This window comes from Euwallacea fornicatus, chromosome 27 (assembly GCF_040115645.1).
Source record: "Euwallacea fornicatus isolate EFF26 chromosome 27, ASM4011564v1, whole genome shotgun sequence".
In the NCBI taxonomy this organism is placed as follows: domain Eukaryota; kingdom Metazoa; phylum Arthropoda; class Insecta; order Coleoptera; family Curculionidae; genus Euwallacea; species Euwallacea fornicatus.
The window spans coordinates 1,952,105-1,968,826 of NC_089567.1; the positions used below are offsets into that span (position 1 = coordinate 1,952,105).

General features: G+C 37.7%; 1 protein-coding gene across 1 annotated transcript in view; it reads right to left on the bottom strand.

Annotated features, from left to right (window-relative positions):
* Positions 1-16,722, bottom strand: part of gukh (GUK-holder) — a 141,029-nt gene that overhangs the window by 10,623 nt on the left and 113,684 nt on the right. The window contains exons 4-7 of the mRNA XM_066297057.1: positions 15,412-15,608; positions 15,197-15,352; positions 15,083-15,142; positions 12,554-14,931 (exon numbers count right to left, since the gene is read on the bottom strand). Of these exons, the coding sequence (XP_066153154.1) occupies positions 12,554-14,931; positions 15,083-15,142; positions 15,197-15,352; positions 15,412-15,608 (2,791 nt within the window). The remainder of the gene's footprint in view (positions 1-12,553; positions 14,932-15,082; positions 15,143-15,196; positions 15,353-15,411; positions 15,609-16,722) is intronic.

Consider the following 16,722-nt stretch of genomic DNA (forward strand, 5'->3'; position numbering starts at 1 on the left):
TTCGATTTTGATCAAATTTTCAGGATATATGAAGAAAAATCCCCTCTATAAGAATGTTAAAACCACATTGAAAAATTTCCACCGCACAAGAAGTTTTCAAAACGGAGTTTTTTTTAAATGCTGGAAAGCACTCTAAAAGTTAAATTTTCAAAAGTTGCTCAATTACGCAAATTGAGTTTCGGTTTGAATTTTCATTATACAAAATTTGAACAAAATCAGTCAAAAGTTACGGTTTACAGAATTTTTTCCCGGCTGTATGAATACTTTTTTTACGTGACTGTATATAGTTGGCTAGGCATGAACATTTGGGAGACCCTGTATTGAAAGCAGTAAATCTTGAGGGTGGATCGATAAGTTTAAAATGTCGCAAAAAATGCGCTTTTCGATTATTATTGTCTTTTCCTGTAATCTCACAAGCACCAAAACAAATTTGTCGTCGACTGCTAGAAAATTGACCTTTTAATAACATCGAACAGGCTGTAAAGTGTCTGTTTTATGTCCAAGCTGTAGAGTAACACTTTTACTGTTTCCCTGTCTAGACATTCAATTATTTTCAATACTGGCGTATTTGGCTGATAAACAACAGTAAAAGGTTTTTTTTGCAAGTAAAAAATTAAGTACTAGTAAAAAAGTAAGTAATTTCAAACACAAGAATTATGCAAAAATGAAATACAAATGAATTTTAATGATATTAGTCAAAGAATGAAATGATGCGTTTTACTTGGAAGAAACGCACATTGAATGCCTTCGCTCATCTCGTACTTTCGTTTTGAACTCAAAAATTAACATCACTCCGGTAGTGAATTTCCTACTTTTTTCCCTTGGTAAACGAATAAAAGATGGCTGTGAGAGTGTTAGAGAATGTACCAAACATCTAAATGCACTTTTTATGGGGCATTCAGGATTTGGAAGCCTTCCTCATACCCTTAAAGTTCGTCGCTTTACATACAGGGTGTCCCAAATGTTTTTGTCCAACCAACTCTGCATCAACAACGAAATCAGAGCGTGGAATTGGTTAATTTCTGCATTTCTATGGAAATTACATTATCGACGAAGTTACGAGGAATTTGAATAACTGGGCTCAGATCGTTTCCATAGAACCGACGAAGTCAAAGCAGAGCACGGCTCAATTACTTACTTTCACCAGAAATTATTTTGGTGGCAAAGTTGTCGAGAACTAAAAAAACAAGCTTCAACTTTGTTACTTTAAAATATTTGGGTGCTTTTTGGGCTTTAAAATATAAATTAAAAGCTAAACACGTAAAACACACTTTCCGCAAGAAATTAGTCAGTAAATAAGTGAAATTGTACGTTAAAACTGCATTTTTTTCAGATATGATCGGTTTTACTTGACCCTTAAATACAGGGGCGGAAAAAAGTTTAGAAACTTTTTAATTTGAAATTTTTGTTGAAATGTGTTTTTTAAGAGATCCTCGTGTGCATAAAAGGCTTGTTCGCTAGTGCCATTCTTGTACAAGTTGTTTAATGTATTGGATTGGTGTATGTTTATCATTGAGGCAACACAATTTTCTTTTCGTTGGCGAAAATTTGAAACTTTTCATTCACGTTACTTTTCTCAGTATATAAAAATATTTTGGGTGAATTGACAATATTAATACTACAAGACATGGGTACAACTAGCCTTATTTCAAATTATTTAAAAGTTCATTAATTTGATTGAAAATGGCCAAAAACAAGTTTTTATTGCCAAAAATCTGAAAATTAGTAAAAGTATCATATCGAAAATTATAGCTGCTTTTGGTAATGAGCGCAGAAATCTTATAAGGCACAAAAGTACAGGGCGTCTGCAGAAAACTACCTCTGTAATTATAGAGCGATAAAAAGAATTTCCCAAAAAGACCCTAGTAAGACAGCTCGGGAGATTAATAGCGAAATTTATCTCCAATAGATCGAAAAGACTGTAAGATGTCGACCATGCAGTAAGGGCTTATTTGGAAGGGTTGTTGTTAAGAAACCCGTATTATCGAATAAGAACATTAAGGCTCATTTAGAGTTTGCTCAGAATCACTTGGACTGAACCTCTGAAAAATGGCGTACCGTCTTATGCAGTGACGAAAGTCAATTTAACATACATATTCGAATGCAATACTGTGCAAAATGACTTACAAGTAAAAGATACGTCAAGTACCAAGTACTAACACTTAAGCATGAAGACGGCAGTGTTATAATCTGAGGCTGTTTTAGTCGGTCAGGTACTAGAGCCATTGTAGAATACAAGGACTGGACATAATTTAATAACGGGATGTACAGGGTAACCCATATGTAGGATCTACTAGGCAAATCGACCACCCTGTACATAGTTTTTAATTGTATTGCATTGTATATTTTGATTAGGTCAAGACTCTATCGGAAAGATGGTAGATTGTCAATAGAGTTAGGGTTGGTGCGCGAGAATTCCCGCAGAGTTACTTTGTCGGCATCGGTATTACGTATGATAAGCTTTGTCGGCCCTAATGATGCAGACACAATTACCGCCGACGAAGGACTTCTTATCAGGTTCAGCACCACGATCCAATGTGGCGGGCAGTGCACGTGGTGTCGATGGCACCCCTAAGCAGGGTACGCCCATGGTGCGCCGTCAGAGGGTTTAGTATTTAAGACTTTCCCGAAGACGGGGAATTCCTATTCTATTCCAACTCCGATTCCTGCTGATATTTCGATATTCGATCGATTTTAAGGTGAAGACAAAAGCCGCGACCACCCTCATAAGCACAGCTTTAAATTATACCCAAGACTAACGAAATAAACATATACATATATGTATGGAATAATATATACAGGGTGTTTCAGAATTATGGTGACAAATCGATAGAGGTAACAGATTATCGAAAAATAAATATAGTTTACTTAATAAAAGATCGTCTTAAGACCTGTCATTTCTGAGATACAGGGTATTAAAATTCTACTGAGACTGTTAAAATGAAAATTGGTGTAGGTATCTGTGTTTCGTAATCCGATAAATTTGATGGGCATAATTAAATTTTTTACATAATAGAGAGCGCTAGTTATACAAGTATCATTACAGATTTTCATTCAAAATTTTTTTAAACTTAGATTTATCGGTAAAAAGAGTTCAAGAATATTAAAGAACTGTAAATTCTGCATAAAAAAGTTATTCTTATTAAAACACTCTAAAGTGAACGGTTGTCCAGGAATATGACAATTATTGTCATATCGACTTTAATTAACCATCGTGCGTTAGAAGCTACTTTAAAATGGAGTACACTTTTCCGGAGTTGACTGATATGGTGCTTATTCATGGTGAAACTCAAGGTAACGCAAGAGAAGCGTAGTAGGATGGCCTCCTCGCTCCCTTGATTTGACCCCCCTGGATTATTTCCTTTGGGGTCACTTGAAGGGTTTAGTGTACACGAAACCAGTAATAAATATTGAAGAATTAAGTGAAAGAATTTTCAGTGCTTTTAATGTGATTCGGAATACCCCAGGAGATTTCCAAAGGGTACAACAAAACTTGTTACGACGGTGCAATTTATGTATTGACCAACGCGGTCATCTCTTCGAACATTTACTGTATTATTAGGGTTTATTTCATTGTAGTATTAAAACCAATGATAGAAAAACCTTTTCTTCTCAAATAGAAACCTATTATTTTTTGTCTTCTTCTGGACTGGCCATCTCTTTTCACATACCACTGTATAAAAATGTGGGGAGAGAGGGGTTGAATTAGGGAAATTTTGAAATAAAACGTAATTATGTTCGTAATATTAGAATTCTTTATTTTACGTGCACCTATGGCTATCGGTCTCATTTTTTGCTGATTATTGAAAAATTGTTTATGTTTATTGACAACGTGCAGTTAAAATGGTATAAGATGGTACACTTAACCAAAAAAGAACGTGTCAATATTTTATTAATGGTCGGTTTTGGACACAGAAGAAGAACGCAACAGACGGTGCAGGTGCTTTTTAATTATGCTTATCCGAACCGAGATTCTACTGTCCAATCTTGTGTTTCCAAAGTAATAAAAAAATACAAGGAGACAGACAGGGCTAAACTTAAGACAGGTCGATCGAAATCAGTGACTGATGATAATAAAGCCTTAGAATTACTATTGAAAGTTTAAGACAACCCAACAGTATCTACCAGAAGAGCTCGAAAGGGATTATAACGTGTTTCAAACTTGTGCTTATAGACTTCTAAAACTGGAAAAATTTCATTCGTACGAGGTACACGTATTACAAGAACTTTCCGAAGACCATTTGGATGAGAAGTTACAGTTTTGCGAAACTTTAAGTAATTTGCGTCAACAAAATCCACATTTTTTGCCCAAAATTTTGTTTCCTGCTGAAGTAACTTTTATGTTGAATGGATCAATCAATAGACATAATTGCCGATATTGGTTGCAAAGGAACCCTTATCGGATGATATAAAATCAAATGCAATGTCCTCGAAAAGTAAACGTTTGGACAGGCATTCTTGGTAATATTATAATTTTTCTTAGAAGAAATTTTAACAGCGGAGCGGTATTTAAATCCGTCATTCCAGAATGTTATTCCAGCAGTAAAAGTCTCTTATCGAAATCAAAATGATATTTGGTTTCAACAAGATGGGACCTTGCCCCACTATACATTAGAAGCGAGAAATTCCTTAAATAATGTTTTCTAATAGATGGATTGGGAGGAGAGGAGCAGTCGAATGGCCTGCTCGATCACTTAACTTAACCCCCAGTGATTTTTTTATGGGGCGACGTAAAGAACAGAGTGTATATAGACGAAACAATTTAGACGACCTGAGGGCTCGAATAAATAATGCATTTCGGGGAAATAAGTGATGAAACGTTGGTAAATGTAAAGTAACATTTTTTGCAATGACACAATTTATGTGTCACAGGTAATGGTCAACATTTTGAGCATTTACTGTAAATTTCAATAACTAGCAAGAAATAAAACCGATAGTCATAGGCGCACGTAAAATAATGAGTTCTAATGTTACAAACATAATTGCATTTTATTTAACAGTTTTCCTAATAGAACCCCCTCACATTTCTTGTAATGGTATGGAAAAAGAAATTTCCATTCCAAAAAAAGACCAAAAAATAATAGGTTGCCATTTGGAAAAAAAGTTGGACATTCCAGACGTGCGATTATGAGATATAGATAAATTTCATGATCATCAATAAATGCGAAAGCAATAGTCCCAAAAATGTTGTTTAAATGTTTTTTTTTCTATCTCAAATATTTCAAAAGACGTAATTATTCCACTCAAATGGCTCACCCTGTGTTAGAGAATATGCGAAGTATGAAATGCCTCTTTGTTGGAAATTCCAACAAAATAATGACCCAAAACATACAGTAGTGTACAAAGTTATAGCAACTTTTAAAAATAGCAAATATTTTTCTTAACTTTACAAATTATGAGCAGTTTATAATGTGTTTTATATACGACCGGTCAAAAAAGTATTCGTCCAAGCAGCTGCTTATCTGATTTGGATCGAAACAAATCAAAGGAAAAATTATATATATTTTTTTGCCTACAAATACTTGTAGGTACGTGGACAATATGTTTTTTAGACCTTTGTTGGTAGCATTAAAAATGAGCCGTAAAGGGCAAGAGTGTCTCCAAGATATTCGAAATTTAATAATAAAGTTACAGAGAGGAAAAAAATTGATAAATCAGTAAAATAATTGATAAAAGTCGTTCTACAGTGCAATATGTTATTAAACATTACAAAAAACTGGAAGTGTCATTAAAAAAAAACGAGGAAAAGGCGAAAAAAGAACTTAACTCTGCGAAAAGAACGCGTTTTTATTTAGAAAGTTAAAAAAAACGAAACAGAGAGCTCCTACCTGGATAATACACATGGCGATGGAAACAAGGAAGAAAGTACACTCAGAAAACGTACGAAGAGATTTGCGATCTTCTGGATTCCACAGAAAGATACCCCGGAGGAAACCGTTTATATCAAAAATAATAAGCAGAAACGGTGGATTTTGTCAAGAGATATGTAGAAAAAGATGAAAGTTTTTGGAAAAATTTTCTATCCACCGACGAGAGCAAATTTAATTTATATGGATCTGATGGCAAAAGCAAAGTTTGGTGTAAAAAGAACACTGCATTCGATCCAGAAAATATATGCCCTACAGTTAAACACGGTGGCGGCTACGTTATGGTTTGTGGTGAGGGTGGTGAGGGTGGTGAGGAGGGGGGGGGGGGACAATGTCGGCGGCCGGGGTTGGATCTTTAGCATTTATTGAGGGCAATATATTGACAATTTGTGTGCTAACACACCATTATGTGTGCAGAACTTGGGGCTAAATAAGTGGACTTAACAATAGGACGACGATTCGAAGTATCATGCACATAATATAAAAATGTGGATTGCTTATAATGTGCCAAAACTTCTTGATCGTCCACCAGAATCCCCAGACCTGAATCCAATCGAATATTTGCGAGATGAGTTGGACGGGAAATTCCACTCTCCTGAGGTTCAAAAAAAGATTACAAGTCGGGAATCTTCAGAAATTGTTTTTACAAGAACAATGGGAACAAATTTCCTTTAAAACCACAGCTAATTTGGTATATTCAATGCCTAGACGACCGAAATAAGTTATTTTAGCCAAGGGAGGGTTCTACAAAGTGTTAAATAATCCATTACTTTTAGCATTAATGCGTTGTATTGGCAGTGCACGAATACTTTTGTGATCCGTTAGAAAACGATATTTTGTTGATTGATGTGAATTCTTATTTTATGTTTTGTAATTTAGTAATACTAAAAGAGATAATTTGAGCCATTTCACACGTTAGATATGTCAGTTTTCAGGTAAAATTTCTAAAAACCTTCAAATGAAAAAATTGGATAGTGTATGAATTCTTTTGTGCCTGACTGCAAGTCTACGTACACCTAGCAAACTCGTATAATTTTATAGTTAGAATCACAATCCAAAGAACATTTTTAAACGTAGTGAAACCTTTTCATAATTGATCACTATTGGTGATCAAAAATTTCGATTTCGATTGATAGGTTGAAAAAAGAATTAATATCAAAATTTCCGATCTCACTACAGGGATTAAAATCAAGGGAGGGGGAGGGGAGATGGGGGGTGGAGATGGGGATGTGGAGATGGTGTGGAGGGGGGATGTGGTTGGAGAGGGGAGATGTAGATGGTGAGGGGAGATGTGGATGAGGAGGGGAGATGTGGATGAGGAGGAGAGATGTGGATGAGGAGGGGAGATGGGGAGGATGTGAGGGTGAGGGGAGACGGGGAGGGGAGGGGCGAGGGGAAGGGGTTAAATTCAACTGTTTTTACTACGTTTATCTACTTTTGTCCAGGTGAATTCCAAAGATTTATTTTTTTATTGACAATAAAGTAACTTTACCAACATTTGTTTATTATTTCTTATAACGTGTTTTGCGACAAATAACATGCATGCATAGGAAACCGATCAATTAACATATGCGCGATTTAATCGAAACATTCGGTTTGTCTATCTACTTTTGGCCACTACTGTATGTATTTGCCCTTAGATGAAGATTTATCCACATCAACAATATCTAAAGCCACATAGAGAAATCGTCCCTACAATACAAGACAATTTATTCATTTTGCTGATAACTCACGCCTGAACAAAAATAATAAAATGGTCAAAATAAGACCCGTGTTGACTGTTCGCAACAAAAGCTTCCAGCAATTCGGAATTGGTCACTCACGTGTGTCTATCGATGAGGCAGTGGTGAGGTACTTCGGACACCATTTGTCGAAGCAATTTATTAGGGAGATGCCAGTAAGATCCAGCTACAAAGAACGGACGCTTTGTGGTTTTACGGGGTAATGCTGCAGTTTTGACGTTTACTGCAGTGTTAAACCCTCTAACACTTCAGGCCGAGTCCAGAAAAAAAGTGAGAACCACCCCTTGGATCTAGATTTGTGTTGCAGCTACTAGAAACCGTTGAACATTCCGTAGACCGCATAGTGCTTTTTGATAATTATTTAAAGCGCCATAGCTTACTGAAAATGCTACGAGAAAAAAGCTTCGGAGCACCAGGAACTATTAGGGAAAAAAGGGACAAAGCACTGCCATTGGTTCTATAAAAATGCAATGAACAAGAAGGAGTGAGGATATTTTCATCACATTTTTTACAAAACCAATAATCCATTATTTGTCAAATGGAAAGATGACAGTGTCGTAACCACTGCAGCCAATTAAGACGGTATCGAACCATTGTCAAAAGCAAAGGGTTGATCTTCGGTAAAAAAAGAAAAGATCGATGTATCGCAATTCCACCTCTATTCGAAGTATAATGCTTCTATTTGGGGGTGTCGACTTACTAGATCAAGCAGTGAACAATTATTGAATCGCTATCCAGGGTACAAAATGGTGATGGCCTATTTTTACCCATGTGGTGACTACGACACTTGCAAGTGCATTGAAAATTCATAGTTTCAACTCAGAAAATTGAGTTGATCTGTTAGGTTTTATTCGGAGCTTTATAAGACACTATCTCAGGTGCTACACTAAATCGGGTTATTCAAAAGCAAAATCATCTACGTGTATTGTTAAGAGTATCGGAGATCATGACAACGGTCACTTTCTAGGAATATTAGAAGAACAGTCATGCTGTGCTCAATGTCGTCTAAGATCATGGTGGAAATCCATTAAATGTAATGTATTGGATTATTCTGTATTGGAAGTAATTGGTATAACCCGCTTCTGGGAGGCTAACACATGTTCATATACATACATACATATGTTGTTTCTTAAAATACCTAAAATGAATCTCACTTATTATCCATTGGCTCGAGCATTCCAAATTCATCAGCTAGAGACGACAATAAATGTTTTTTAACGTTATTTCGATTTTCAATTTTTAGTAAGTTGATATCACACACGTGCCCACTGTATCCACACCAGAACGCCTACAGTGGTGGAAAAAAGTATGGAAACTATTCATAAACAGGTTTATTTTTCCCTTAATTGTGTACGATCTTCCAAAAGTGCGGTTTGTTTCAATTGAATCTTGTTTCAACAATGCCCAAAAGAACATATTTCTCGTTTAACTTGAAACAAAAAGTTGGAGATTTATATCAAATGAAAGAGAAGAAAAGTGAAATTGCAAGATCTCTTCTGATTAGTAAAAGTGCTGTGACGAAGACAATAGCCAAATTTAAGAAGCAGGGCAGTGTAGAAAACTTGCCCAAGACTGGTCGTCCCCGTAAAACCACCCCAGAAATTGATAAGGCGGTATTAAGGATTTCAAAACAAGATCCAAGGAAATCTGCTAGACGAATTACTGCTGAAATTTCGGAACAGTTTGATGTTCAAGTAACCAGCAGAACGATACTAAATAGATTAATTAGTGAAGGACTTCATGGACGTGTTGCAGTAAAAAAACCATCATTATCCAACAAGAATCGAAAGGCTCGAAGACTGTTTGCGAGGAGTCATCTGCATTGGAGCAAACAACAATGGGATACGGTCTTTTGGGAGCGATGAGAGCAAGTTCTGCTTATTCGGATCCGATGGAAGACAATATGTAAGGCGTCCCACAGGTGCTAGATTTAAAGCAAAATATCAAATTTCCACCCTGAAGCATGGAGGTGGTAATGTCCAAGTTTGGGGTTGTTTTTCGAGATCCGGCGTTGGGCCGATCGTTCTAATTGAAGGGCGTATAGATCGATTTCAATATAAAGACATTCTAGAGAACAAAATGTTACCGTTTGCAGAAGAAGAAATGCCGATTAGATGGGTTTTTCAGCAGGACAATGATCCCAAGCATTCTACGAAGATAGTAAAAGAATGGTTTTTGCAGAAAAATATTACCAAACTTGAATGGCCATCTCAGTCTCCAGATCTGAACCCAATTGAACATTTGTGGAATATTTTGGATCAACGGATTCGAACCCATTCAAATATCAAAAATTTGAAAGAACTCTTCGAAATAATTAAATTGGATTGGTCTAAAATACCAAACGAGACGCTTCAAAAATTAATAGATTCTATGCCCAAACGATGCCAAGCAGTTCTAGATGCTAATGGTTACTCTACAAAATATTAATCACTTTTTTGTCGTAAAATGTGTTCCTAAAACGTAAAAGTTTCCATACTTTTTTCCATGTAAATTTTGAATTTATTTTCTACAGGGCGTACTTGCGAATGAAAATTTTAATGTTATTGTTTAAATAAATGAGCAATATATCTAGTTTATATTTCAAGTAATGGTTCTTGCCTATATTCCTCAATGTCTAGTTTAAACGCAAAATTCAAAAGTTTCCAAACTTTTTTCCACCACTGTATATATTTTCTTTGGGTTTAAAAAATATATTTGATATATTTTTTTATTATTTAAGTTTTGAGCAACCTTTACATTACAAATACCGAATATACGACAATTACTTAAACAATTTTTTTTAGGCACAAATGGGTTAATTTCTCGAATCAGATAGAGGATCTTATTATTAAAAAATATCGCCAGGGAGTGAAGCAGATCGATATTGCGAAGCAGTTAAATTGAAACAAAAGCGTTGTTCGCAAACAAATAAAACTGTGCCAAGAAAGGGGATCAATCGCAAGCAAGCCCAAACCAAGATGTGCCAGAAATTCGAGTGCTGCTCCAGGTAAATTAATTAAAAGGTGTTGTTTGAAAAATTCATTTTTAACTGCATTAAAAATGAGTATCTGTATGTTTAATGGGGTCTATTACCAGCTGTACAATTGGAAAATAAATACATGCTAGAAGCCCTACGAAAAAGCCTTTTATAAAAAAAAAATCGTCGTTCTCGTGTGGTTATTACCATAGAACGTTTAAATCGATTTTACAATCAATGGAAACAAGTGCTATGGTCAGATTAAAGTAAATCTAACATTTTGGGCTTTGATGGCGTAAAGTGATTAGAAATCCCTAATAGTAAGAGACACAACTCCAACTATACTATACCAACTCTTAAACATGGGGATGTTGCGTGGGGATGCTTCTCTGTCCATGGGATAAATAATAAAAATAGAACGAAATATGGATCGACATCAGTATATGGACATTAAAACAACAAAACGTTACCATTAGCCGAGGAATCCCCATCTTTAGTTTGGAAGTTGCAGCACGGTAACTACCCAAAGCATACTGCAAAAGTGGTCAAAGAGTCTCTCGAAGCAGAACAAGTGCTTGTTATAAAATGGCCAGCTCACAGACCGGATTTAAAAGCCATTGAATACAAATGGGAACAATTGGAATGCGAAGTCAGGCACAAACGCCCGGAAAAATATGCAAATAAAGATCAGTTATTTGTTGCTCTGTTACAAGCTCGGTGTGAAATTTCCGAAAACAAAATCAAATCTATGTTGATCTCAATGTCCCGAAGATAAGCGGAGATGACAAAGAACAGAGGATTTGCTACCAGATATTAAAAGAAATATATGTTTCGTTAATTTTCATAAAAGTTTCTCCAGTTATGTACTCTAAAAGAATAAATTTCTCTATTTTGTATGATAAAACCCTCATTCGCTTATTCATTTGTGCGTTATTTAATTTAAAGATTAACCGACATACTCATAAGAAATTCCGATTAAGGAATGTTATACACAATCGTAAGTAGGAATGAAAATTAAAAAGTTTCTCCACTTTTGGCCGGCACTGTATCGATGAGTTTAATAAATTTGACCGACTTAGATGCATTTTGCATTCTTTTCATGATTCTTGGCAATATTGCGGCCATATGGCACTTTTGAAACAGTTACACAGAATTTTCACTGCTTTAACCTACATGAAACTCAATTTGACCGATTTGGTCGAATCGCGGCCGTTCGGGTCCGGCTGGATGACCCCGCCCGTCCAGATTTGAAATTGGGGCACCGATCTTACAGGTCGAAAAGGAAACGATCTAACTTCACTAACAATGGAAAATGAGACACGTTACTGATCTAAGAGAAGTCGCACAGGTAACCCAAACATAGATCAAGCAACATAGATAAGAGCAGAATATCTCTTTTGCATGAAGACTGCACTCGCAGCACACGGAGGATCGAGGGGGTGCAAATATAACCACAATCGTAAAGCGCATGATTTTTTAAAAAGGGGGGAGGGGTGCATGAAGGAAGGTGCCTAGGGATGTTTCATGATAATTATTTTTTTTATTTTGTAACCTGATCTACCAAATCTCCGTATCGGCCACAGAGGCGTTTAGTACTCTCAAACAAGTCTCGTCATTGCCTCTGGGAATGGATACCGGCTTAGGAGAGTGCAACAGCATCTTCTGCGCATGCGCTTGACTATACATGATGTGCTTATGGCACATTTTAGGTGATACAGTAGGAGGGTAATTGATCTCTTGTTGAAGAAGCTCTTCTTCAAGCTCCCTTTCAAAACTATCCTGCTCGTCACCATCCCCAGCATTACTCGAGGCTATTTTCTCGTACTTGATTATTTTTTTTGGAGTGATAATAGCAGTATTCGCTAACCTGTAGCTCTCGCGTCTTCTGATCACCTTATCCGACTTATTACCCACCATTGCCGCTTTATTATTACTACTTAAACTATTTACAGACATTTTGTTTGGCAGTAAAATATGGCCTCTCTTACCTCTAAAATCTTTCGGCGACAATGGGCCTCCTGGGGCTTGGACGTGTACGTAGGCACCCTTAGGACTCAAAGGGCGCATTTTGGGACAGGCTGGTTGCACTACTGCGGAAGGTGTTCGGACTATTTCAGGCTGGTTTCCTGATGCTTTGATAATCACTTTATTCCCTGAGGTCGGCGACATTGGACGATTAAATTCTGTTTGAGGAATTAGCAGCTTCATTTGCGATTGAGTGTTGGTTACTGGACGGATTGGTTTCGTAGTTCGAGACATTTGAGGGCTTTGCTGGGCTATGGGTTTAACAAATGGACCTGGTTCAAAGGATGTGGGTGGCTTGCGGCGGCGCAGACTATCGGAGCTGTATACTACTTTGCCTTCTGCGTCTAACATAACGCGGGCCCCTTGACGACGTTTTCTTTCCAGTGAAGAATCTGCTGAAGTACTGGTGCTAGACACGATGTTATTATTGTCCACTACCGGGAGTTCGTTCAACGACACGTATTCGGTGTCCTTTATCTTCCCACTCAGGATGTTTTTCAGGTTCATGTTCACTAGATCGTCAGGGGTATACTTCTCGTTGTTGTTGCGCACATCTGCAAGAGTAACGTACTCGCCCAACATATCCAGTGGCTCCTCTGGCGGCTTGGGGCTCTTGCTGCGTTCCCTCCTCGACGCAAAACTCGTTTTCAATCTACCCAACATGTTGTTTAAGGGCAGAAGGCTGGATTTAATCACTGGTTTATTATTTGAAGGATTTTCATTTACATTGTCGGCTTTAACAATCACACTGCCTCCACTTGGTGAAGGAGCTCGTATTGGTTTCATGGTATGTTCACCATCGCGCTCATCTACATGCTCTACGGTCACGTAACCCGTCTGGTTGTTAATATTCACTTTAACGCTAGTACTAATAAAGCGCTCATTATTCTCACTGGGAAACGCGTTTTTCAAGTTATTGACCTCAATGTGTTTTTTATACGACGAGTTACTGGAGCTCTCGTCATCGCTCTGCGAAGGAGTTATAGCGCACATTGAAGGTATTCTACTAGAATTAATTGTGGTTTTCACTCGAATTCTCTCAATCCTTTCGGGCCCTTCCATGTCGGAACTCTCAGAAAATTCAAAGTCTGATCCGCTTCGTAACCCATTAGGACTAGAGACGCTCTCGATGGGAGAGCTGGAGGTATTGTGCCCGCTATCAGGAGACACATCTCCCCCATTATTGGAAGCCTTGTGTATCACAGCTACCACGGTGGGTTTGTTCGAAGGAGCTGGGCTTCTCTTTACAGTACCAGTCTTTTCGCTGTTATCCCGTTCTAGAGAGCTTTCCGAACTCTTCGGTTTATTTGTAGAAAGTTTAGACAGAGAGCTCTTCCTTTCAGGTACTGCAGGTCCTATAATTAGGCTCCTATTACTCTCTGCTGCTCTCAAAGTGGTGCACACGGTACCTGCAGAACTTGTGGTGGTAGAGGTAGATCCTTTCCCGAACAATTCGTATTCGTTTTCTGCAGAGAGCACAGTGTTGTTTGAGCCTGAATTGGAAAAGGCGCTAGTGCTCTGCAAAGGGGTCGATGGCAAGTCTTCTTCTTTTAAAGTCTTTAGTCCACTGTCCATGTGGAATGAGGTGTAGTATCCTTCGGTATCACACGAGTAAACCGAATCGCCATCCTCGTGCAAATCGTGTATTATATCGGGAGTAAGAGTACTTCCTTCACTGGTTACACTGCTGGAAGTATCAAAGTTGAATCTTCTTCGGGAGTTTACAGAGCTCGGCGGATGATTTAGAGAATTGCTGCTGGTAGCTGCTGAAGTGGTGCTTCTGGGATGAACAGTAGACGCAGTGATTTCTGAGCCTATGGATGCTCTACCACTTTCAGAGCTTGCGCTCCAGTTGCCACTTGAAGAATGCGGCTCGTCTTTGTTGCCTTGACGTCTCTGTCTACGTTGCAAAGAACTATCCCTTAATTTCACCGCTATACTCATCATCGAAGATAAAGCACCACTCGTTACTTGCAACGACTTTTCAGAGCTAGAAACAGACGAATTTCTCTCGTGTGATTTCCTATCTTTATCCAAATCCCTCCTTCTCTTCATAGTCACTGTTTCGTACAAGTTAAAGTCATCCAACCCATCCTCAGACATTTTACTCTTATTACTTCCAGAACTAATTTCGTTTTTATCTCCGCTTTTGTTGCGGAACTTTTCATACTGGCTTTTGCCCCACTGCTTAAGACTGTTAAATCTGGATATTTTCATTTCTGGATAGTCCTTCTTGCTGGCAGAGCGCAAAAGATCGCTACTCTTACTTCGAGGCACGGTCGCGGGTTTAGAGGTGCGCGTTTCCGTGAGGTCTGCAGTGTCGGCCAATTGAGGATCATCCCTAAGAAAGTGATTCGTAGTCAAAATGTTTGTGATTTGTTAATTAGTGTGAAATATGTACACGGACCAGAGCTGCATGCTGATGGCTGATGATATGACCGTATTATTCACACTATACAAGTTTTAGTAATGTCAAGATTAGTAACACTTACCCAGCTGTTAGTGCATTTTGAATCTCTTTCTGGTCAGTACCTGCTAAAGTGTTGCGTCTCCTGAAAAGAAAGTTTATAAACAACCCTGTAGCTTTCTGAAATCTCAGAACAAACCTGTTTCTAGGTCTCCTTGTCCTCCCTCTTCTTCTGATGGTGTCTATATCCACAGTTCTATTAGGGACTTCCCCGGTCATCAAAGATCGCCGTTGTAGGGACATCCTATCAAAACTTCTACCAGACACGTCAACGGCCACAAGTTCAGCAGGAAACCTGTTGATCAAATTCCCTCATTAATAAGTTCAGTTTCTTTCAGTCGTTTTTGTATATACCTTAAAGCTACAACTTGAAGTTGTTCTTCTGGGGATGGAAGCTTATGGTCAATACCTTCGTCATCGGACCCGATAGTACCGTCCCGCTCGTCGTCACTTAATGCGCTGGTGATTCTGGTAGCGCAATTGAGTCCTACAGTGATGTCTCCCACGGCTTCGTCTGATGTCCATCTGCGAAGGTCCTCGACAACTGCTGGCTGCGAGACAGAAGGAAATTATATTGATTATCAACGTCATTTTATTCGCGATTTACTTTTTATATAATTTTATAATTGTTAACGTGACTTGGAAACTATCCGAAGAAGGAAAGCTGACCGTAACCTTCAGTAAATAAGGGTACATCCCAGGCTTTGTATAAAAGTGCAAGATGTATTATAGTAAGCATAGGTAACATCTAATGCTAAATTGTATGTTTAAGTTCAAGAGGATTTAAGTATTATGCGCAGGTATCTGCCAAGCATCCAACTCGTAATAGGTGATAAGTCTATGTACATTCAAATGAGAGTTCATAGGAATTTTTATCTTAATTTATTCTATAGCTCGATGAAATTGTAACTGTGCTAAGATAACCCAAATATTTAGTTTTGCACATCATTTCGCTTTAACAGCAGATGTCTCACCGAGCAGATACTGCAACACGGGCAAATTTCACGTTTTTGTAATTGTTGGTTGCTTTATTAGATTTAGCACATTTAATACTTAAGTTCAGTCGTTCAAATGGCCAAATATTAAGTTTGAGTAGAATTGTATATAATAAAGAAAAAAATCAGACACCCACACTGCAGGTCCACAGAAAGGACGCAATGTCTCGGTCCAAGGGAAGAAAATCACTTCTCAAAATACGTAAATTTAATTATAGATGATCGCTTCCTCTCCTCTACGAGATGATTGGAATGACATTCTGGAATACTAATTATCTTTCAAAGTTATATTCGGAGTATACTTTCCAACATTTCTCAGTGCATCCTTATCTTGAAAACACTATATAGGAAATGACCAAAAGGAAAGTGTCTACCTTGAATATCTTTTCCGTTCCTTGCTAATGAAAAACCACGTGAACTTTGATAAGGAGTAGAACATCATTTGATAAAGAGTTGTTTTTGGAACATCATCCTTCCGCCCCTAAAAACTACACCCTTCAAATTTTCAAATTCGAGGAGGGTTGTGTTACACCTCGTTTAAAAGGTAATTTTATTCTCTACATAATCGACGTTTTATTTTCGATTTTTGTGCGTCAGACTTGAAGAAATGAGGCAAAAACCAAAAAACCTCGATTTTACCCATGAATGTTATTGTAGTGAATTTTGAAAG